At 37.2% G+C, this 25,311-nt stretch overlaps 1 protein-coding gene across 1 annotated transcript; it reads left to right on the top strand.

The window, feature by feature from the left end:
* The first annotated feature begins 1,127 nt into the window (after nt 1-1,127).
* LOC116266583 (long chain acyl-CoA synthetase 6, peroxisomal-like) lies at nt 1,128-24,941 on the top strand. Its single transcript, XM_031647844.2, has 23 exons — nt 1,128-1,504; nt 4,410-4,470; nt 6,139-6,216; nt 6,479-6,550; nt 6,675-6,756; nt 6,878-6,983; nt 7,070-7,146; nt 16,040-16,084; nt 16,175-16,261; nt 17,334-17,423; nt 17,509-17,588; nt 17,771-17,864; nt 19,133-19,221; nt 19,320-19,408; nt 19,770-19,899; nt 20,788-20,906; nt 21,131-21,254; nt 21,416-21,502; nt 22,238-22,341; nt 22,420-22,505; nt 22,622-22,708; nt 22,794-22,880; nt 24,640-24,941. Exons 1-23 carry the CDS (start codon nt 1,402-1,404, stop codon nt 24,736-24,738), a joined length of 2,076 nt encoding a protein of 691 aa, XP_031503704.1. The 5' UTR covers nt 1,128-1,401; the 3' UTR covers nt 24,739-24,941.
* Nucleotides 24,942-25,311: the final 370 nt, after the last annotated feature.

Below are 25,311 nucleotides of genomic sequence, written 5' to 3'. Positions count from 1 at the left end.
TTAGTGTTTTATGAATCTATCTTAATTATACTACGAGATTATGAACTTTTTTGAAATTTTCATTCGAGATCAAATCAATGGAATTCAATTACAAAGCCGAGATGAAAGAAAAGACGTGTCAAACAAATACGGTCCAATATCCGATTAATCCGAACCGATCGTCAACACCATAAATCTGGAAGCTAAAAACGGCGAATCAGCCACATAAATGCAACCCGCCGCCACCAGAAGAACTGCGCACATCAGTAACGGCCACGGAAACGGAACGGACCATTCCCATCTCTCTCCTGCCATTTGCGTCTTTCTTTGTCTTTTCCGGCTCATCTCAACCAGCGCACGTCTCTTCAGCCCACCCTGGGGCTTTCTTATCCGCTACAGCCCAACCCACAAAATCTCGCGGATATTTTCCCGATATGTTACGCATGTACTTTGAATTTCATGAAGTCAACGTTTCTAGATAAAGCGCTTTCCATGCTATATCACTAACATGGGAAGACGTGTTCCAACGTCTTATTTTATGGGAGAATTATTTGGGTTCTAATTTTTACCCTTATTCGAGGGTATTCTGGTAATTTCCAACCCAGAATAGAAGGAGTTTTCACTATAAATTATAATTCATAACCGGCTTCATTCTCAGAAAACATCTTGCGACTGGCTACATATTATGACATAAGAGAGAAAGTGTCTTATTCTACTTACGTATTCAGCAAGTTCTGTTAAGGTTGACGAAGAACACCTGAATATGAAGCCAACTTCCATCTTATGGCATAATAAATGCAGGGGAGGAATCACGTCAGTAGTAGAAGAGACAGAGGAATCACGTCAGTAGTAGAAGAGACAGGTAAAATTTTTGACTGGAGAAGCACTAACCCAAAACTTTTATGTTTAGAGAGAGACACCAATATATATAAATAGTCAAAAAATATCTACAGACGTCGATATCAAAATAAATGTATTTTGTAAGAGGAGTGAGTAATTGTCTACAACAAACAACATGTGTCTCCGCCACCGATAGGTATTTAATAAATATCATATACAACTGGTCACTATTAGTCATTAGATATCACCAGCTCTCTCTATAAATAGAGAGGCAGCTTAACACGCTATCATTTCTTATCTTCCAACACATAAACGGGTCTCTTACGGCAAAAGCAAGCAGGAAAAGATATTGGGCATGCAGCACATTATTATCTTACCGTCTGCAGATAATTTTCCTAGGAACAAAGAAAAACAAAAAAAGCAAACTGGTAACGTGCGGGAAGGGTCTGCCATCTGCTCGGGCGCGTCGTCCGGGCAGTGAAGGTCCAAGAAAGCTGGTGAAGACTCTTCTTCGCTGCTTCAGCCCCGAGAAGAGCGGAAGAAAAGTGAAGCAGGGAAACGCGCCTGCCGGAGTCGATCTCCATGGATTCGACCGTCAGCCGTCGCCTCCAGGCTATCCAAGGCCACATCTCCTCGTCTCCGGCACAAGTCCGTGCGGCACCGGCCGCGGGAGAGTTCGTTTCTGGTAGGAAGTTCCGACTCCTTCACCCTCTTGTATTGGTTTCTGCTGTCGACCGATGGCTTCCGCAGCGATGATGGTTTTGGTGATCGAGTTTGCTGCTGTTGAATATGCTCTCCTGGAGAAGAGAATCTTGTTTAGTTTATTCGTTTATCTTTCTCTTGGTTTGAACATTTTCGTATAGTTTTGGGGGGAGAATTGGTAGGAACTAGTAAGAACCATCAGCGTCCGTTCAAGCGAATTGAGTTGTAGAGATTATAACTTCCTTTTAATACACTGTTCTTTTGTCACGTACGAAGTTGGTCTTCCTGACGATTGATTTCGAGTAGGAGTAACAGCTATTTCCATGCCTTGATTTGGCTTTGGGGGGATTGTTTTTAGAGAGGTGTTACTGAAAGTAGACTCGTTGTCAGGACACCGCATTGAAAAATTGATCGGGAAGAGATGCTTGGTTCCGTTTTTTTTTTTTCCCTCGATGTTTTTGTATGTCTAGTTGTCTACAAGAACCGGGCGCGTATATTTGTCGTTAGATTTGGAAGAAAGGTAGTAAAGGAAGGCGATGCTCTTCCGTGACTTGATAAGTGAATCTCCAGATGCTGCAGAATGAAACAACCGAGATGAAATCGCCTAATCATGTAGTTGCTGGGTAGGTGGTTAGAACTTGGGATTGCTTGATCCTTTTAGTGATTTCAGGACATAAATTGTGCGTTAGTGAAGGAAAATGTGTCGTGAACGTTCCTGATCTTTTCACTTGCCCACGTTGTTGGACTGATTCAATCCAAGTAATGGGTTTCTTTGGTGAAAATTAGGTAGGAGCGTGCTTGTTTGGAACGGCTTTCATGGAAGGAAAGCTACGTGTGGTCGTTTCAAGGGTTACTTCTTTGTTAAATTGGAATTTAATGTTTTTCTAGTTTGTCAGAAGGTAAAATCTTGTTAAAGCATGGGGCACGTTGTTAGTCTAGAAGCTCTTGAAGTTTAAATTTATTCTACCCGGATTGGATATTGCTGACGAAGAGTGGTGGTGTTGATGTTTCTACCAGACTATAGTGTTTAGAATCTTTAGATGATGGCACATATCTTTAAGAACCACAGGTTGTTGTTGTACAATTACTAGGATCTCATTCTTACTTCTGAATCTTTTCTTATGAGGTGGATGCTACTTCAGCTAAAGCATTCCAGGCCAGAATTGTGGGATCCCAATTGGATGAGGTCAATCAACTTAATGTTAGTTATTTATAAGAACATATTTTTGTTGGACTCTCCATGCTACCTGCATGAGAAATAAGCTCATTCACTCCCAATATTCTTTGGGATAACAGTCTTGTGGGTACAGTTACTTGCGTAGGTGTAAATGTACTGCTTAGAGATGCTTTTTAACCTACGAATAATGTATCTTATAGGTTTCATCAAAGAAATTTGAATACGAGCACCTGCTACATGCTCTAACAATAGTCTTCCCTCACCATGCTAAAGTTCCTATCTTTTCCTCCAAGTTGCTACTAGCTTTAACCTCATAACCATATAATAACAATCGATTCTAGTTTTGTCATCAAACTGTTGGACACTCCCAACAGCTATTTGCTGCCCCCCTTGCATGTATAGATAAAGGGTTTCTGCCATTGTATTAGACATGCATCTCTTGCACATTGTGAGGGATATAGAAAAACTATTCTTTATCATTATTTTGGTGAAAGTTTATATTGAGTGTAGTTAGTGGAGTATTAAGAATAATTAGAGTGATTTGGTATTTGGTCAGAGATAGCCCTTCTGCTTGATTTCTAGTCATTCGCAAAGTCTTGTACTTTTGCGAATTTTAGCATTCATCAGGTTAATGCTTCACCTGGGGTGTAAAATTGTGCAAAGCACAAGTGCATGCTACTCAGGCTTTGGCTCGTATAAGCTGTTGTTGTTCATTTACATAAATGAAGGAATTTTCAGGGATGCCAAGCATTTTTATATTTACACAAACTTGAACGTCTTTGACAGAATCTGATTGTGAGCTCAATATACTCCTGAAATATGAGGATTCAAAAAAATATTTACGTAACACAAAGCAAAAAGCTCCTTACATGTCAGGGCATTTGCTTCTGAAAGGGAGGTGATGTGTTTGAACTCTGCTTGCTCAAACTTGTTTTTCTTCCCTTATAACTTCAACTGAGCTTTGCTCGTGTGAGGCCATTTTGTTAAAGGATAGCTTGAGCTCTTGCCAGTATACTTCAATGAGCTAAGCCAATATGAGCCAAATTTGTTTGTGTAAACCGGCCAGTGTCGAACAGCTTTGACTTGGTCCTTCATGGGTCCAATTCTCGACCAGTTGATACTCTTCAGTTTCTTGCCTTTTCCTGTTAACCTTCTGGGGTTTGAGCTAAGGCAAGTGTGACAGACATGTTTCATTTTTGTTTGGTTGGCAAGCAAATTGTTTTTGTCTGAAAGAATTAGAAACCAACTGCACCCATCCTGTCTAGTTGGAAGGATGTCTGATGAATATTTTAGTACTGTTCATGCTCTTTGGTCTACAAGGCTTTGCAAAATAATATGTATGCACTTTCAATACTTTAAAATTTTAAATGGACCTACCAGGCTATTAACAGACTAATTTTTAATCTATAGCAATATTTCTGTTAAATAGATAATCCTCCCACCTTCGCTTCTTTCTAGAAGCTTGACTTGTTGCCCTTCCTTGTATCTTAACTTTTAGAAGATTGGGATTTGCATGACTTTATAAAGTTGTTTGGACCTTTAACTCTTTGTATTTTCTTGGGGCATTTAGATGTACAGAACACTGTTTGCTGTCCATTTTCCACTATGTAACTGCTTTTGTCAATCTTCTGTACACATTCACCTTGGCTTTGAAGGGTGTCACTTATCATATTTTATTTGTTTGATGCTGGATATCTTAAAATATGTGCAGACCAGGGCTATAGTGTCGTTCTTCCTGAAAAGTTGCACACAGGGAAGTGGAATGTGTACAGGTAATCAAAGAGATCAATGATGTAGCTACAAAGACAAATATAAGCATAATAGTCGTACACACATAATGAGAAATGTGTTCTGCTGGTTCACCCATCTCTTGCTTTTCCACCTCTCTCTCTCTCTCTCTCTCTCTCTCTCTCTCTCTCTCTCACCCACCCTATATCTCCTCATTCGATGCTCACTTTTGAAAGAGAAAGTGAGCAAGGGAAGGTCACATGTGAGAAAGAGAGAGAGAGAGAGAGATTGGTCAGCCAGTCCCAAAGTGGGACTGCCTGAGAGCACATGCCATGTATATGTATATGTTGACATTAGATCTTAACTTCTACAATGTTGACATTTTAACTACTAGATCTACCTCTGTCGTCACCTTTTATTGAAAGTGCAACTGTATGCATTTATTAAGAGAGAGATGGACTCAGAAGTCAAGACTGGAAGTTAAGATCTATCCCGCATATAACACTAGATCCTGAATTTTCACAACTGCCTAAGTGCACATGCCATGTATATGTATATATAGACATTAGATCCTAACCTATACAATCTTGACATCCTAACTACTTTATCTACCTCTGTCGTCACCTTTTATTGAAAGTGCAACTGTATGTTTTTATTAAGAGAGAGATGGCTCAGAAGTCAAGACTGGTAGAAGTTAAGATCTATCCCACGTATAACACTAGATCCTGACTTTTCACAATTCTAACAATCTTGGTTGACTGCTTATCTCTCATTAACTGTGAGCTACCCATATTTAACAGGGGGAAGAAGTTAGAGAGATGCATATGATGCAGTCAGGATGGTGAGAAGTGAACACACACACACACACACACACACACACACACACACACACACACACATATATATATATATATATATATATATATATATATATATATATCTACCTGATCCTCATATACCTGATGGGAATCATCTAGGTTGTTGATTCCAAAGAGATCAGATGGTGGAGATCAAGTTGCAAGTGAAGAAGCGAAGCTGTCCTTCAAAGGAGGAGGGAAAGTTGGGGGGGAGAGAGAGAGAGGGAGGGAAACAAATGAATTTTTATAAACAAAACTCCTTGTCTCCTTTGAAGGGTAACTTAGATTCTTGAAAAATCAAGTTGACTTTTATATTTGCAGCTGACTCTTCACCATCTGATTTCTATGAAATGGACCTTCTAGATGATTCCCACCAAGTCTAGTATATGAGGATCTGGTAGTTACTTGTTTCACACACACACACACACACACACACACACACACATATATATATATATATATATATATATATATATATGTATATATATATATGTATATATATAGGAAGTTTTGGGGATCTTTCTTCATTTTATTTTGAAACAACCACATGGATGTGCTCATGCACAAGCAGCACAACATGTTATTCACAAGATTTTTGGAAGGTCCAACATGGAGACATGCATTCGAATTTTATACTGCTTAGAAGCAATAGCAAGACAATGTTTAAATATTGAACCCTCAGGATACCTGTTTTTATCTTCACCTACTGGAAATACAAAATTTAAGTGCTGATCCCATGACATGGACCATTCTGAATACGCCCAGTTGATTGACTTGTAAAAATAGATCAGCACACGCTTCCACACATTTTGTGGACCATAGTCTTTGATCTAAATCCTCATACTCTTTTTGCAGGTCTGCTTATTCCCCTTTGAAGCTTGTTACCAGATTTGCTGACCATCCTGAGATTGGGACCTTGCATGATAACTTTGTGTAAGGCACTTATTCTTCTTTATTTATCCATGATATACCACTTCATGAAAATTAAGCTGTTCATATGTGATGCTAGGAATTGATTGTCTTTTGTTTATCTAATTTGAAGGCACTCAAAGGCTTTGAGGTAGTAGTGTATCATCTTGTGCACCTTAAGCAATAATTTATCTAGTTGTTTACTGAAAAATATAATCCAACACGTGCATGCACACCTGCACATATATATCTTTCAGCAGCTACCACATTCAAGTTTTTAATTCAGGCATGCTGTTGAGGCTTTCCAAAACTACAAGTACTTGGGCACAAGAATTCGGATGGATGGTACTGTTGGCGAGTAAGTCATGTTTAAGTTTCCTTTGCTTATTACCACCATACTTTTAACTTTTCCTTTTACAAAAAAATCTTTAGCTAAAAGAATCCCTTTATTTTGGTCCAACTGGAAAAAAAATGCTTTTAAGATACAAATGGATGACATATGGAGAAGCAGGAACTGCAAGGACTGCAATTGGCTCTGGGCTGATATACCATGGGATTCCAAAAGTGAGTCACAGCTAGAAACTGCTTGCCTCTAGACATCAACATGTGTCATTTATCAACACGTGTCATTGGTGCATCTCTTTGCCTAATATCAGTAACATGGTTGCTTTTTTCCTGCAATTAGGGGGCATTTGTTGGATTATACTTCATCAACAGGCCAGAGTGGATGATTGTGGATCATGCCTGCTCTGCATATTCTTTTGTATCAGTTCCTTTATATGATACCCTTGGTATGTAGCTGTGTAGCCTATTCAGTGTTCTTCCAGCTATTACTATTTTCCTCTTCTTTGGCATAAGCTAATCCTTTTCATTTCAGGCCCTGATGCTGTTAAATACATAACCAACCATGCTAGCATACAAGCCATCTTTTGTACACCTCAAACAATGGACACTGTAAGATCTCACTGTCATGATTATAATATTTTTTTCAAACAAAGTTGCATGCAAGTAATGCTACAGCCAAAGTGGAAGTGGGAAACCTAAAGTCGTGAAAGGAGAACCTAGAATTTCTGAAGCAGAATTATGTGTCAAATTCTCCAAGCAAACAATCAACAAAGTTGTTGCAGTTTGACTTTGTGGCCTGGCCAAATGAATGGTATGGGGCACTCAATGAACTAGACTAGGCATTATTTTCAAAGCTTGTAGGAGCATTCAGTACTAAGTGCCACAAAAAGCTTTGCAGTTGTCACCTACATTGCAATGGTGAAGAGAAAAGATAGGTAGGTGCTTAAGGCAGAAAATTTTGAGCCAAAGAATAGGCTGTTGGCAAACTTCCTATATGTCCCATTAGGTTCGCTGTTGGCCTCATGCATAGGCTGCAGCCATAACTATGTATGGTCTCATGGGAATGAACAGGAGGAAAACTCAACATCAAGTAAGGGGAGAGTCAATTTCCTTGCTTAGAAAACATAATCAATAACTAGGTTTGCATAGGGATGTCCTCCCAAGGGAGTCTTCTCCTAAATCATTTAGTTGGTGTGTAGATGTTTAAAGAAATGATATGCTTTGACAGAGTCTTGCATCCAATGCCTATTCAATGTTTGATGTGAGAAAAGTCAGACACTGGTTTTTTGAGCACCAGGGAGCACTTCTCTTATAGTCCATGGAAGATAATTTTTTTTGCTGCATTAAGAAGTGAATAGGATAACGAAGGCTTGTGGCAACCCTCGCCCCTCAGCACAGCACTAGGCAAAAAATTCAGCCTTTGACAAGTGGTATGAGAGTCATTGTTTGTTGACAGCTAAGTTGGTTCAGTATGTTAGGTTGGTTGTAGAGGTCTGGTTGATTTTTCTCATAGTCAAGTCAAAGCAAGCACAGGAACAATTGGAAGCACAGGAACAATTGCAACCTTCCATTAGAAGATTGACTTTAGAAAAAGGGAACAAAACAAATAAATTCTGATTGTTTGGTACTTTGGAGTTTGGACTTGCTTGATCTGTTTTTTAAGTTTAATTCCATGGATCTATTGTTGCTGATGTATTCAAGATTGGCCAAACATTCTGAGCAATGGTATCTGGTGTCAAGAGAAACAACTACTAGCAAGGAGGACCATAGCAAAGCTGGTCAATTAGACAGATAGGGCACTAGAGGGTGAACATGGAAATGAACCTCATGGGGCATGACTTCAAGGTAAGCATGTCCTCGGAATGACATGGCTCGAGGAAAGAGCATGTTGGACAAAACATCTTTATTGTTTTTGTTATACACAATGAGAGAGAGAGAATTTTTTTTTTTCATTAACCCATAGTCTCATATTAATAGAGATTAGGGTCGGTCCACAAGAATTACCAAATAGGTTCACATTGGAATAAAAATAATAACACTACTATTTTAAAGAATTACTAAAAGTCTCAACCTGTCTAAGAAATAACTTTAACACTCCCCCTCAAGTTGGAGCATAGATGTCAATCATGCTCAGCTTGTCACAACATTTAGTAACTCAGAAATGAGAAGAGGCTTTGTAAAGACATTTGCCATTTGATCTTCTGAAGGTATGTAAACTGTAGATATGATTCATGCTTGCACTATGTCACGACTCACGAATTAGTGGCAATCTACTTCAATGTGCTTGTTTCTCTTGTAGAAGTTTGAATTGTTAGCAATATGTGTAGCAGCCTTATTGTCATACCTCATCTTCATAGGGAGATCAACAAGAACACCTAAACTTGTAAGGATGGATTTTATCCAAGTTATTTCTGCAGCATCCTGGGCCGTAGCCCTATATTCTGGTTTGACTCTTGATCTGGCAACCACAACTTGCTTCTTACTCCTTCATGAGACCAAATTCCCATGTAAGGGTTGAAAAAAGCTATGTATGGTCTAAAACAGGGTTCACATGCTTGGTTTCATAAGTTGTTTGAGGTCATGTTCAGATTTGGCTTTCAAAGATCTCCTTTAGACCATTCATTGTTCATAAAAAGGGCTGTAAGGGTATAGTAGTGATGGTGGTATATAACGATGATATCATTTTGACAAAAGACAATGAACTCCCAACTCTAACACGCACACATAGAGAGAGAGAGAGAGAGTTAGGGGCAATCAAAGGGGAAAGAACGGTTTGTCAGGGTCTTTCAGAGTTTACAAAATGAAAAATTTATTAAAATGTACTCAACATTTGCCCATATTACAAACTGGTGTTCTTTCTAAAAGTATTTATTTTGTATTCCCTTTCATTTCTTTAAAATTACTAAAATATGCTCAAATTTTAACCATATTAAAATTGTCATTCAATTTGACATGAAATACTTGTGCACTATTTAACATTTTTTTATATATTTCCAAAAAACCTATGTCGTAGCCCTTACCCACTTTTTATAAAAATATTGTTTCCATACCCACATCGTCATAACTGTACCCATACTAGGGCTGGGCATTGGGCTGGGCTGGGCTGGGCCGAGGGAATATTGGGCTTCGGGCCCAAGCCTCTGCCCCGGCCTGATTAGTAACAGGCCGGGCCAATTACTAGGCCGGGCCTTGCCCTGGCTCGGCTCGTATATCGGCCTAGTATACAACATATGTTTTATGTATGTCAAGGTGTTGTTCTTCAATTCAATTAAACAACCTCCCACAGTTTGATAACAAATAGGAGAAATTAAAAAAATTATTATGAGCAAATAATAACACAAACTACATTTTTAGAAAATTTTCAATGTCATCACAAGAAAAAATATCTCAACACCATTGACACAAAAACAATGGAAACATATAAACTTTTAATCAGCATCGCCAAAGTGAAAATAACATCCAAGGATCAAAGTGCTTAGTAGCCCACATGCATTTCTTACATCAGTTTTTACATGTAGAAAATTGATAGTACATTTAAGTCTAACAATCACACCTCAGGGAACTTTTGTTCCTCAACCAGCAACATTAACAAAACACTTTCAAATTTCATCAAGACTTCTATATACGGCTCCATCTCTCCATTTGACCTACAAAACACTTTCAATGGTTAGTCTAAGAAAAATAACATGTAAGTAACGAATATTAAACAGTAAACTGAAACACACAAAATACAACATGTTTACCGCAATAAAGTATGAATCATGCATTAAATCATCTTTCGTCACCTTAAGTTTCATCTTTGTCCTCAAAATTGTGACACATATCATCACAAGCATACTACAATGTTAGTATATCATTCAAAACAAACTGAATAATTAAAATTTAGCATTGAACAATGAGCATTTTACGTTTCCCATAAATTGTCTTCATCACGAATCCAACTATGAGTGCAAACTGCAAACCAGTGCTTCAATAGTTTCATGTGTGGTTGAACATTGATAATCATTAACAGTACTCAATGCAAACTCTAAACCAACTGTAGATATAGAGATTGCTAATATATCTCGAGTCATTTTGGAATAAAACTTTATATTTACTTTCATTTGTATTCCACCAAGATAATATATTAAAGTCTTCATTAGGTTGAACTCGTTCTATTGGATCAGCTAAATATGTTTCCATATCTGTGCGAGGTACTTGAGGAGATATGAAACTCAAGTAATATGTGAAGAAGACATCTTTTGAAAATCTCTATTTTCTTCAGTTTCCAATATGGCACTGTTTGCATTTTCATTTTCTCCATCATTTGTACCATACACACTTTTGTACTAACTCATGAAGGTTGCCTTCTATTTTTTCATATTGTACCATTGTATCAAGTTCATTCAAACTTTCAAGCACATACTTCAAGTACCACAATTTGGACCTAAGATCTAAAGCAAATGCAATTGCAAAGAGGACATTGTAGTCTTTTCAATATTTGACAATTTTTTTATTGCATTGTACATGCCTATCCCCTTATATAATCATTAGGTGCTACTCGATGCCTATGCAAATAGTTATACCTTTTATATTTCTTCAAAAACAACATTAGTTGTTACATGTCTAGTGGTAGAGAGGATACTTATTGCATTGTAGAATAACTTCAAAAACTGGCACAAAGAAGATGCATAAAACCACTTATCATTAGAAGGCAAATTACGTAATCAGGATCAACATAAGCCAAATGTTGAAAGACATCTTTATAGAACAATGCATCTCTCAACATGACATGTAGAGTTCCATCGGGTAGGAACATTATAGGTTAATTTATTTGTATCATTTAAGCTCATTGTTCTTATATAATCCTTAAAAGTATGCAATTGTCTTGGTGATCCCTTTACATATTTAATAGTTTCATGAATTTTTGAAATTGTATGATGCATATCCTACGTACCATCTTGAACCATGAGATTTAGAATGTGTGCACTACAACAAATATGTATGTGCTGCCTTCTCAATGGAATAAGGTTTTTTCGTCCTAAGTTTTCTTTTAGCATAGTTATTGCACGATCATTTGTCAAACGCTTATCAGCAACAATAGAAAATAACTTTAACTGAATGTTCCATTTAGATATGCATTCTGATAAAACCTCATACAAATTGTTTGCATTATGTTGTGGAGGTACATGTACAAAATTGAACATATGAGCATGCAACTTCCGATCTCTATCAGTATATTGTCTTGTCATACATAAATACCCCAACGTTTACTGTGAAGTCCATGTATCAAATGTCAATGAAACTCGCTGCACATCATCATTTATAAGTGTAGATAGTAGAAAAACAGCAAGAAGACGATCTTATCATGGAAAACCCTCGACTCGAGGGATAAAAAACCATGATGGAGAAGATCCGACGCTCACTAGCAGCCGGGTTCACTCTTTCTCAAGTTTTCATTCACACTTTGAAATTAGGGTTACGATGGCTTAAATAGAACCCAACAGAACAACAAATCGGATCGGGTCCTGACCGAGACCCAGACTTAGACCCAAATGACATAACACGTCAACGATAAATCCTTTGAATCTCATTTTCTTATTCTTGCACATTGACGTAATCTCTCATTTAAGAGTTCTTCTGGACAATGGAACAAACCTAGGATTGAAAGCCTGAAGAAGCTTGCTATGATATTTATATTCTGCCAAATTGAACGAAAACTCATGTGCAATTACACACTTCGGCGTTAACTTTTTTGTAGACTTCATATCAAATTTTTGTATGCATAGAGAAGTTGCACCAGATTCATCAACTACAAGTGATAAAAATTTTTGTTTTCCTTCACTGATTTGCCTTTTAAAACATGAATTTAGGTGTCGATTTAAGTGACTAGTCTCATTAGCATTACATCATTTCAGTTGTTCACCATAATGTTTGCATTTGGCATACTCCAATCGTATCCAGTGTAAAATCAGTCAATACCTTTGAAGTCCTTTTTTTCTTGGAGACTTCTCTCTCAATAGATGAGTATGAGTCATTTCCCTCCATAATAGGAGTTGGATAATATTTTTTATGACTAGAACTAGAAGACATAACTGACTATGTCAGTATCATAAAACACAACCTGAACTCCAAAAACATTAAGAATTAAGATGATCAACTTTAATATTGTTTGAGAACTTAAAAATTTCATAGGAGATACATAGATGAATATAAACATGATATCTTAGTACCTTTTCATATAGGTGTATGCATGCATACATTAGAAGGTCACAGGTAGAAGACCTCTTGTTTGCACCTTAGTTGCAAGATGAATTCATCAAACTTCATTTACCATCAAGAATCTGTCCTCACTGACTATGCTTTGTCTATTGGCTTCTGAAAGTGCTATGCATCTCCTAGCATGTAACCTTTGAATAAATATTGAAGAAGGGGCAAAAAGTTTAGCTATCAATTCAAAGCAATCATGAGAAGGTCACAGGTAGAAGAAGGACACAGGCAGAAATCAATAAAATATCTAAAATTTTAGGAGCAAGAGAAAAGCATATGCAGAAAATGAAGAAGAAGAAGAAGGGGACCCCATATTTGTTAACGGGGGTTTCTTCTGATACACCAGTAAATAAATCTGTCAAGGGGAGGTTGAGGCAGTAGAAGAAGAAGAAGAAGCAGACCTATCAGCAGTCCGGCTATTACTGGACAAATTGCAAGACAACTGGCAACGACAAGCACAAGCAGGAGTAGGCAGCAGCAGGCAATGGTGATACGGCGACCGCGAGTGCCAGTCTGCATCTTTGCGAGCACAAGCAAGAGCAGGCACAACGGTAGGCGACAACAAGGCGGCGACCAGCGACGTGTCGATCGCAAGGCTTAAACCTGTGGGCAGTAGGAGCAGGTTCAAAGACTCACAATTGCTTCAATGAAGCCGGAATCCCTAAGTGGCTAACTTCAGACGTAAAAAAAAAAAATAGTAGTAATTTTTTTTTTTTAATTTGTAACTAGCTTGTCGAGCTTACCGGGCCCCTGATAGGCGAACTGTAGCACCCGGGCCTGAGCCTGAGTCAGGCTGGGTATCGGGAACCCATCGGTGCCCCGGCCTGGTGCCTAGGCTTAACGCATACCTATGTCCATGTTACTTAACTTCAAATGAAGATGATGTTTGACAAAACGATGGCTGCCTATATAGCCAATGACCTGTGTTTCATGAAAGGACAAAACATATTACAATTAGTTGTCATTATATCTGTGATATGGTCTAAAGTGAGAACATTTCTACAATTCATGTTTCAGCTGAAGCGCAACTTGCTGATGTGTTTACCACATCTCTACCTATATCTGATTTCTCTAAATGTTGTGACAAGCTAAGCATGATTAATATCTATGCTCCAACTTGATGGGGAGTTGAAAGAAAAATAATGTTAAAATGGGAGGTTATTAGAATTTAGAAAAGTATGGAGCCCTCTGTGTTCTTTTTATTTTATTCATCTGACTTATTTTGTAATTATGTTTTCCACCTCTTAATTTCTACTCAAGCAATATTAGGCTTAATCAAAGAATAGACTTTTCTTCTCTTGCAATTTTCTGTGACATCTTTCTTTGGGCAAAGTTTGTATTTGTCATGATTTCCATTTTTCTAGGCATTAAGTTGTAGTTGCATGGCTTCAGGACAACTTGTGAATGTTGCTTAATTTGGCAACAGGTAGTACATCCTAAATAAGAGTGAATAGCAAGAAGCCAAGCTCTTGTCATGGAGTGAAGGTATTATAAGAAACAAACTTTCGTCGTGGTCTAGTATGTTGAGAAAGAAATGCTGCATCCATGGTTGGCAACTTGAGCAAAGACAATAAGAAGTTGAAATTCAATTTCACAACACACCCAAAGATTGACAAGGTTAAAAGATTTTGAATTTTTAAAGTGATTTACAAAATTTTCAGTACTTCTAATTTTAGGGCATGTGTACTCAACTGTTGAAACAAAAGATGAAATAGGAAAATTGTGACATTTTGAAATAGATTTATTCGTCACTTATGCACACAAACACAATACAGAGACCCAGCTGTTGGGCTAGTTCCAATAGCCATATTATGGCTGATCACAAGGAAAAACAAACAAAAAAAAGTGAAACAGAAAAGAAATAACAAGCACATAAAAACAGAAGCTATATGGCAGTGTACATGTATACTCTGTACCTAAGTCACATGGGTACAGCTTCGGGTATGAGTATGGCGAAGTGGGTACAGCTGTACAGGTATGGTAATTTTAGAAAATTTGGGTATGGGGGTACGGTAGAGTGTGTATGTAAATATATACATTATATATATAATAATCCACAAAAAATCTCAAAATTAAAGAAAAATGAGAAGAAAATGTAGAATCTAGGTGGAAGCGAAATAAAAAAGAAGGGAAAAATCAAAATTAAAGAAAAATTAAGTTTGAAAATATAAATTTTTAATTTGTAAAATACAGCCGTACCCACGTATGCGTGTCGCCACGCCTGCATACTGACACAGGTATTTGGGCAGGTCATACGTACCCGTGTGACTTAGCTCTGTACATATATATATATACACACACACACACACACACACTCAGAAAATAAAAGCTTAGATGGAATTCACTTGATGAGTGAGTTGTTAGCTGAGGCACAACGATGGATCAATTGATATGCACAACTTGAGAACGACAAAGCGATTATGCCAAGGCTCTCGAGGGCTTGGAAATTCCTTGAGCAGATGGTGCAAGAAAGGCAGCCCATGGGCGAAGATGGGCTAGTTCCATGCATGCTTCAGTATAGACAAGAAAGACAAAGGATGGTGGCACAAATGGCAAACCGAATCCTACTCAAGCAAGTACCAAGCAAATGAGAACATCAATGTTGTGGTCGGAAAATGTCATGAACCAACTTTGTCTAGCACAGCCTAGTGAAGGGTATGGGGCATCTGCTGCAGCCAAACTAGGCTTTGTTTGAAAATCTTGTGGGAGCAATCAAAGCTAAGTCTATGGTGATGCAAAGACAAGGATGACAAGTGCACAGGGTAGTGGACCCTTAGGCGAAATATGAACCATCAACAAGTTTCCCATCCATAGCATTGGACTCGCAAACGATAGTTGGCATGAATTAGGGATAGTTTCCCCAATTGGGCTTGCAACTGTTAAACTTCTATTGTTTTAACCCCATTCGAGAACCAGAAGCGGGTTCCAGTTTTTAGTCTAGGTACTTCAGTAATTCAGTTGGATAGCACCTGTTTTAGTTTTGCCTCCATGTAGAGCAATAGTTCCTTCAAGTTTCTGTCTTACATAGAGTTGGAGGAGGAAGATTTTATGCTGGCTGATGTGAGACCATACTTTTCATGGTAGTCAAGATGCTACTGGAGAAAAGGACTGTCAAAATGGGACTCTAATGCATTTTAGACTTTTAGTTTTATATCCTTATATGTTTATTTGTTTCACTTTTTGAAATAATGAATATAATTGTGAGTGTTTTTTTTTCTTCTGCCCTTAATAGCTTTCTTCTTTCTTTTTGCAGTTGTTGAGCTTCCTATCTGAGATTCCATCTGTCCGCCTCATAGTGGTAAGATTCTAAATGGAGTTTGTTATGCTTTTATTTGTTTTCAACGCCATGTAGTTAGTATTAATTCCATCTAAAATTTCCTTGAAACAGGTTGTTGGAGTGGTGGATGAGCTCATGCCACCTCTTCCATCTTCAACCGGCATCCAGATCGTATCTTACTCAAAATTGCTTAATCAGGTACTTATGTCAATATTACAGTCATCACTGTCAAGTTACTGAGTGGTTATTGTAAAATAAATCTGGTTGAAGCTGTTTTTTCTACGCAAGAGAAGTATTTTGAGCTAGGGCAGAAAAAAAAAAAACTGAAAAAGAATGTTGACCTGAAACTCTGAAACTTTACTTTATTAATTGTTGTGATATTTGTATTTCATGCTTAAGTAAGATTTTTACATTGTTTGAGGGGCATTCAGTTTTTTCTCTTCGCCTACTTCTAATTTTTTTCACCGCTTTAGTTATTTTTCCAATCTTGCTTAAAATGATGCGTCTTAGAATCTGTAGGTGCAGAGAGAAAATTTAATGATCGACTTCTTTGCAATTTTGGAAATGAGAACCAAAATCTATTGAAAATTTATGTCTTTAGTTTTCTCCTATTCTTAGATGGATGGAAGATTTGATATTTGTTTCATTGATTCAATATCTCTGTTGACTTTTCTGATGGGGATTACTGTGTCCAACGTAATCCTGAAATATCATGATACTTTGTAAGTATATCTAATAGACTTATACTAAAAAGATTAATGACTTGTCCATGCTGTCAGGCTAGTTTTTTGTATAAAGGGCTGATCCAGCTCCAAGTACCCTATATATGGTATGGTTTAGCAACATACGAGGAAAAAGAAGAATTATGACTATAAAAATGACCTTGCCTCCTGTTTTAACACTCCCCTTGCAACTTGAAAAGACAGCATAACAACATTACAACTGTGGGGATGAGTAATCAATATGTATGTATGTTCCATTCACTAATTTTCAATTATTTTTGGTTTTCTCACTACAAAGAAACGAGGATTCATCGACGGTCAAAAAGTGTCAGTAAAACATGAAAACACATCAGTAAATGTTTTACTGATGTCTGTTGTGGTCGTCGGTGAAGAAAATATCGGTGAAAACTATCACCAACATTTTAGTTCGTCGGTGTAGACGCCTTCACTAACGCGTCCTACTTGTAGGTAAATAAACCAATTACTGACATCTGTCACATGGTAATAACACTTTTACCGACACTGTTATGAACTGTATGCTGTTTCAGGGTCAATGTAACCTGCTACAATTTCGTCCTCCAAAGCCTGAAGATATTGCAACAGTATGCTATACTAGTGGAACGACTGGCACACCAAAGGTACCGCTTTTGGTACTTTGAATAGGTTGATGTAAAAAAAATTTATTTCGTTTAATGGTTGTGTTCATATTTTCATTTTTTGCAGGGAGTTGTACTATCGCATGGAAACTTGATTGCAAATGTTGCTGGTTCATCTCTTAGAACTGAATTTTACTCGTCAGATGTGTGAGTCTTTTGTGCTCCCCACAAATTAGAAAACTCCTCTAATTTTGTCTAATCCAATATCATTATGTGTGCTTACCTGGATGCTATTATCTTATCTATCACTAACCAAGGCTACGCTTGTTTGTCATGAGGCTTTGCTATTATTTACCTAGAGTGATGTGGTGATGTATTTTGTTTGGCAGATATATTTCATATCTGCCACTGGCTCACATATATGAGCGGTGCAACCAAATTATCACAGTGTATTCTGGATGTGCTGTTGGCTTCTATCAAGGGGTATTATTATTCGCTTAAATTTATAAAGTTGCCTTTTTCTCTTAATCGTTTGTCTCATGGGTGAAACTTCTTGTATTACAAGGAAATTAGAAATTCAAGACTAGCATGTGATATTTGTTTGATCTATCTAGTTTGTCACAAAACCAAGTATTCACGAAACCAAGTTTTCATAAAACTGAATTAGATGAGGATGTCATCGAAACACCCCCTCAAGTTTAGAACAAAAGTGACATTTTTAAAACAAAATAATGGTCAACAAAACTGTCCTTTGGTTAAGAAGTTTTCTCCCAATATCAGGGAAATTTCTTTAATGTTAGCATCTCCTGTCTGCTGCAAAGGATTTAACCCCCAGAAAGTGGTGCTTTCTGGAGGAAATGAATCAAGCACCCACCTAGATGCAAGTACTGAGAGCAATTTCATGGCAGTTTAGTTAGCATACATGTGGAAAGATTCCAAACAAATTTTCAATGGCTATCCTAGAATAATGATGATGGAATACAGATAACAGCATAAAACTCTGTTAAGAGAACTGTGGTGTTGTTGCCAGCTCCTATTAGATGGTAAAAAATAAAAGTTGAGGCTTTGCTAGCTATAGATTTTCTAAGTAGATTTTTCATAAATGATGGCTTCACAGCCCATCGATAATATTTTCTCATGGAAGCTCTGAATATTTTTCACTGAAGGCTAGATCACGAGGTATTCCTTCTTGCTTCACACCATTGTTTGTCTGTATATCTATAGTATCTCATAAAAATATACTCCAAAAACAGCAATAGGCCATGACACATGGGTTACACTTCACAAAGCTTCTTGAATTACTTAAGCACTCACAAAGTGCACAAAGGCACTAGAAAGATAGATAAAAAATCATCTGAATATAATTCAATATGTTTTCAAGAAGCACATTATTACAAAGGGAGTCATCCCGTAAGGAAAAATACAAGTGAAATAAAACTAAATGAATCTTAAAATATATATACACCATGGGATACATATAACTATACACTACTTATATATATATATATATATATATATATATATATATATAATCATACTTTACTTCCACATACAAGCTACATCTTCAATCAGTATTTCTGGACAAAATATGTATTAGTGGTGCTGCCTTACCATTTTTATTAAGGAGTATATGGAGTTATTTTCCATAGAGCTTATGTAGGAATTTGTTTTCGATCTGTCACATGTTATTGTCTATAATACGAAAAATACATGATTAAGCATCATTAACCACTGGTCATCTAATGCTGCAGGACAATATGAAGCTAATGGATGACTTGGCAGTACTTAGACCAACACTCTTTTTTAGTGTGCCCAGACTATATAACCGAATCTATTCCGGGTAACATGAGTTTAAAACATGAGTTTAATTTCTTCTTATTTTCATCGATGTTGCACATAAATGACCCATTCTTGTGAATGTTTACAAAAAAATAATAGGATCATGAATGCTGTTAAATCATCCGGAGCCTTAAGAGAAAGGCTGTTCAATGCTGCCTTCAATGCTAAGAAGCGCGCAATTATGAATGGTAAGATATATGTCAGCTCATCTACCAAAAATGAACCTGAAAGCCTGTATGTGCGATATCCAGTATCAATTTTTCAGGAGTATTTAGGCGAAATGAGATCAGGACACCTGCTGTTGCATGTGCAAAACGAGCACACACATTCCTATTGGCTTGTCAATGTACTGCTTCTGGTACATCGACCAGGAAATATCTGGGCCTTGTGATGTCAATCTACATTTTATTTTTGCTCTTTTCAGTTTTGGCTGTTTTTTCTTGACCAAGTGAAAAAGGTCAACAGCAAAAAAAAGCAAGTTAGTTTCTATTTTGTGTATGCTATCTGATGTTATTTTGTGTTTATTTGTTTTGTGGATAAACTTTACAGGTAAAACACCATCACCTGTGTGGGATCAACTTGTATTTAATAAAATTAAGGCAAAACTTGGAGGACGTGTGCGTTTTATGGGTTCTGGTGCTTCACCTTTGTCTCCAGATATCTTGGATTTCTTGAGAGTGTAAGTTTGTTCTGTTTCAGAATCCGTTAAAGTGGTTGCTTGTAATCTCTAACAAGTTACAACATTAGCTTTATACCAATAAAATCCAAAATGAAAAAACACATCATGTGCCCATAGATTTTGCTTCAGTATCTGAAAGCTAGAGAGACTTCCATACTAAAAGTTGGTTGTCACATAGTTCATAATTACTCATTTCAAATGGGTTTCTGGTGTTACTTTACTGAACATATTCGTCTTATACACACACACACACACACACACACACATATATATATATATATTCCAAATTCTGTTTCATCTTCTTGTCTTACTAAGCTCTAGTATGTTTTCATCCCCAAAAAGGAAACCTATGTTGCAGAGAGAGAGGGACGTGCGATGTGAGCATTGATAAAATCGTGAAACATCTGATTCGTTAAAGGAAATGTAACATGTTTAAAGTTTGGGGCAATACTGCCCTTCATCATTCCTTTGAACACACATATATGCTTTTTCCGATTGACACGAGTCTTCGACCCAAATCAGAAACACTTGGGAAATATAACACCGATGGTTAAACTGAACAAAAATATATTATTTGCAAACCCTTGAAAGTTCAAATTTGGTTAATTACTCATCCTGCTGAAGATTTCTTGAGACCAATAGAAAGTACTTCTGGAGACAAGAAGTAATGAAATTAGTGGATTTACTTCATGTTTGTCTTATACAACTAAACATTCTATCTCAGAAATACAGTTCCACTTCAAAGGAATCTCCTTTAAGCAAAGATCATCCTGTCTTGTTAAAATGCCTAGGACAAAAGTTGAGAAAATTCAAAGCCTCTTTTTCTTCAGCCAAAAATGTGTGAAAAGTGTGATCCTGTGAAAACTATAATATAAATTAATCTTGCAGGTGCTTTGGCGGTCAGGTACTGGAAGGTTATGGAATGACAGAGAGTGCTTGCGTCATAACTTCAATGGATGTTGGCGACTTTTTGACTGGTCATGTTGGGTCTCCCAATCCTTCTTGTGGTACTCTCTCTCTCTCCCTCTCTCTCTCTCTCTCTCTCTCTACCCCTCCCCCAATGTTTGTTAAATCAAGTGCAGTAACTGGTAAAATGCAAGTTCATTTGTTGCATTCATTATGCGTTGATGTGTCAGATTATCATTGAATTTGGATGCAGTTGAAATTTTATGTTTGAATCTGTCATGCATCTGCTCATATGCCTGCTTTTATGTTTTCATATTCATCACAGAGGTGAAGCTTGTGGATGTTCCAGAAATGAATTACACAACTGATGATAAGCCTTATCCTCGTGGTGAGATCTGTGTTAGAGGTCCTATTATTTTCCAAGGCTACTACAAAGATGAAACACAAACGTAAGGCCTACCCTGAGTTCTTATCATCATACTGACAGTAAAACCTAATTGTAGAAGGTGGAAGTAGTATCTTAAATTGAAGCTGATTCTATTTTACGAGGATGTGAAGAATTATGATTTTGATCAAACAACACCTAAATCATGTCTTCTGGAATTGATAGGAGGGAGGCAATTGATGATGATCATTGGCTTCATACTGGGGATATTGGAGTATGGTTACCTGGAGGACGTCTAAAGATTATTGACAGGTATGAATCTTTAAACAGTTTCACTGGCTTCCGTAATCTCTTTCTTCATTGTCCTGTCTTGCAAAAGCAATCTTCACATAGTTGTCTACTTGTTAATCTGTTTGAAGGAATGTGCAACACCCTTGCATCTATGACGAACTGCTTTGTCTTTGCATTTGAAATATTTCTTTTCATAACATTCCATTCCCTGGGAAACACCAAGGCTTGATTTCTGACCTAAACCAGGATAGAATTTTCTTCTCCACTATATGTTAATGTTTCTCTAGAAATATATCTTTCTCTGAATTTATGTGTTCTTTAGGAAGGTTCATAACATATATGCTGTAGTGACATTCTTCTATGTGATTGTTTCTGTTTACATCATTGTTGCTGGGTTGCTCATAGTTGGCTATTTTTATCTCTGCAATTATGCTTGTCTATTGTGTTTTTCCCCATTGATTCTCTACAGCTTATCTTTTTTATATAATGCATTCGGGAGCACCTTATCATTGTCCACACATGAAAACATGCATCTTAGCATTAGTGTATGTAAGCAACTGCATCACAATATCAAACTATTGTCAGAGTGCCTGCGATACAGGACTGAGTAAAATGATAAGGTCATTGTGCACATTGTCTATCATGTTTCTTCTGTCATTTTTGTGTTTTGCAAACGTCAAGGTTGAACCTTGTTTTCTGGTTTTTCTTAATGTTCAAAAAAAGAAAATTGATATTAAATCTGGTGAATTTTCACAGGAAAAAAAATATCTTCAAGTTGGCACAAGGAGAGTACATAGCTCCCGAGAAGATTGAAAATGTGTATGCCAAGTGCAACTATGTCAGCCAGTGCTTTGTATATGGTGAGACATTATCTAATCCCTCATTTCTCACATAAGATGACTATATTGATTGGCCTTCTGATGGTTTATTGCCAATAGGGGATAGCCTGAACTCAAGTTTGGTAGCCGTTGTAGCTGTTGAACTAGATACCTTAAAGGCTTGGGCTTCTTCTGAAGGCATCAAGGTAGACTGCCTATGCAGTTTTCTTTTCTATGTATGGATGAGGTTAATGACTATATCTGAAAATTGATTTTTTCATTCTACTCGATAACTTGTTGGTCATTCCATATGGAACTGCAGTGCGATGATGTTCAACAGTTATGCTATAATCCAAGAGCCAAGGCAGTTGTACTTGCTGCAATGGATGCAGTCGGAATGGAAGCTCAGGTAAGACATTTCTGGAAGGATGTGAGAACTTATCATGTTAAGTTATGTGAGTTTGGAGATTTCATCTGGTGCCATTTTGTTGCAGTTAAGAGGATTTGAGTTTGCCAAAGCAGTGACTTTAGTTCCAGAACCTTTCTCCTTGGAGAACGGTCTTCTCACCCCAACATTCAAGGCAAGATTACTCTCTCTCTCTCTCTCTCTCTCTCTCTCTCTCTCTGCCCCCACACTACACACATAATGCACATATATGTGTATGTAGACTATGTGCGAATAGATGCTTATGGATGCAACGTTTGATAGTGATAGTGATGGTGATGGTTTCCTGTGTTCCTTTAAGGCGTTTTGTTGGGTGGAATGCGGCATCCAGGGAACACTATCTTCCACCAAATAGTGGTACCTGCACTTTCATGCAAACAAGGGATGCATTGATTGTGCTTGCTTTTTCCTGGAGGAACACGTTTTGTGTGCTTCATGCTTTCCACCTCTTGCCATTGAAAGTATGGAACCGGAAACATGTTCCCACGGCAAGTGTTTTGTTGCACAAATCAAATGTCTTCCAAGTGGCAAGTGTTTCATTACAGCAATCAAATGACCTCGAACAATTCTCTCTCTCTCTCTCTCTCTCATATACATACACACACACTCACACGTACACGTGCATGTGCACATGGATGTATATGTGTTTGAAAGTGGTATTTATGGATATAAACAGTAATAGTGATGGTGGTGGTCAGGGATGGAGCCAAGGGGCTGTGGCCCCTTTGGATTTTCCAAAAAGAACCAAAATAAATTCACACACACACACACACATATATATTTGAAAACAACTTATGTCTTCTCTTGGAACTTTTGCAGAATACAGCTGGGCCCCTTGAGACTCTCATGTCCCCCTTAATTTTTCTGGAAATTTGAGTTTCCAAAGTATTTTGCAATATATTTAAAATAAAATGCTTCGTTTTGCCAGCTTTTTGTCATTGAGATAAAAATATTCTTTTGAAACCTTAGCTAAAAGCCTAAAACTGGTTAGGTTTTCTTGTGAACAGAAAAATGAAACTGTTATACATGTGATTTGCATCTTCTTATATTTTTTGTAGGTTATACATGTGCAAAGTATTGTATATATATATATATATATATATATATATATATATATAGGGGTGTGTGTGTGCTCGTATGTGTTTGTGTGTGTGTGTGTGTGAGAGAGAGAGAGAGAGAGATATTAGATCTTGACAACGGTGGAGCAACCCCGAATTTTCCCTATATCTCTTCTATCAAATGTTCAACTTGACATTTACTAAGGAGAGAGACATAAGATTCGGAGGATTGTAGAAGTCAGGATCTCTTACATATATATACCAGCCTGACTCAGCCTCCCTGCAAAAGTTTTCTGGCTCCACACTTGGTGATGGTTGCACTTGTTCACCTGCTCCATGTCTTACCTATTTGTAAATCTAATTTTGAAGCTTTGGGTTAATACAGGAGCATGTAGAAAATCATTTGGTGTGGTGACTGCAAGGAATAATATAGAATGAAGACAAAAATTCTGGTCAATCCCATATCATAAGATACCAAACTGAAGCCCTTGGGTGATTAAGGTGACCCTTAAACCACTAAATCTTAATATACCGCTGCAACCAATGTATTTAAAGGTGAATATGGATATGCTGGTTATCCGGGTCTTAATTGCAGACAACCTTTCGTCTTCGGTTATTTTTCTTGGGTCACCACTTCTGACTTTCAAATTGAGAAATGAATGTTGCTGGAGGACAAAACATTAGATGCAATGTAATGTAATTTTCGGATGATTAGGCTGCAAAATGATTGTGAATCCCTAGTTCTTTAATTAGCTTCAAGCAACCTCGAAATCATTAGAATTAACTGCATCCTGATACACAATAGAATTGCTGATACTTGATTATTGATTGATGCAGATTAAGAGACCACAGGCAAAAGCATATTTTGCAAGGGCCATATCAGATATGTATAATGAGCTATCAGTTGCTGATGCATCAACGAAGAAAGCCTTGTGATTCAAATTAACATTATAGATTGCTGTGGAGTCTCAGCTTTATATGTCTAGGATCATTGATTATTCATTATGGGAAGCTTCATTCCTGATTGACTGGTCATGTTCATCCACAGTGAGGATGTGAGATGCATGAGGTGGGAGATGTCATTTTGATCGGATCATTTGTCAAATCAATAAATAAATGGAACTTTACAGGTGCTTTCATGGATGTTTCCCCGACTTTCGCCAAAGGGAGCTTCGTTCTGTATGCTAAAGCAAAGCTCTATCCTCTTTTTATTCTTGTATACTATATTTTCTTGAAGCCTTTTAATTGTTGGAACCCTTACCAAACCAAAAAAAAATGGAACCTTACATTTCAATTAAGAATTGTAAATCAATTTTTGTAGTTGAAGTTCTTGCCATTTTAGCAAGATGGGCAACTGACTCTAATTGAGACCACTCTATGAGACTCAACAATATCTTTGTCCTCCCTTACTCCTTATACTTCCACTTACGTTGCCTATAAATGAAGGTCTTCCTACCCATCCTATTCCTTATTATATTTGGGTTTATAATGTATTAGTAAATTCGAATT

This window comes from Nymphaea colorata, chromosome 13 (assembly GCF_008831285.2).
Source record: "Nymphaea colorata isolate Beijing-Zhang1983 chromosome 13, ASM883128v2, whole genome shotgun sequence".
Lineage (NCBI taxonomy): Eukaryota > Viridiplantae > Streptophyta > Magnoliopsida > Nymphaeales > Nymphaeaceae > Nymphaea > Nymphaea colorata.
The sequence above is the reverse complement of the archived record's forward strand: the minus strand, read 5'-3'. Positions and strand labels throughout refer to the sequence as shown.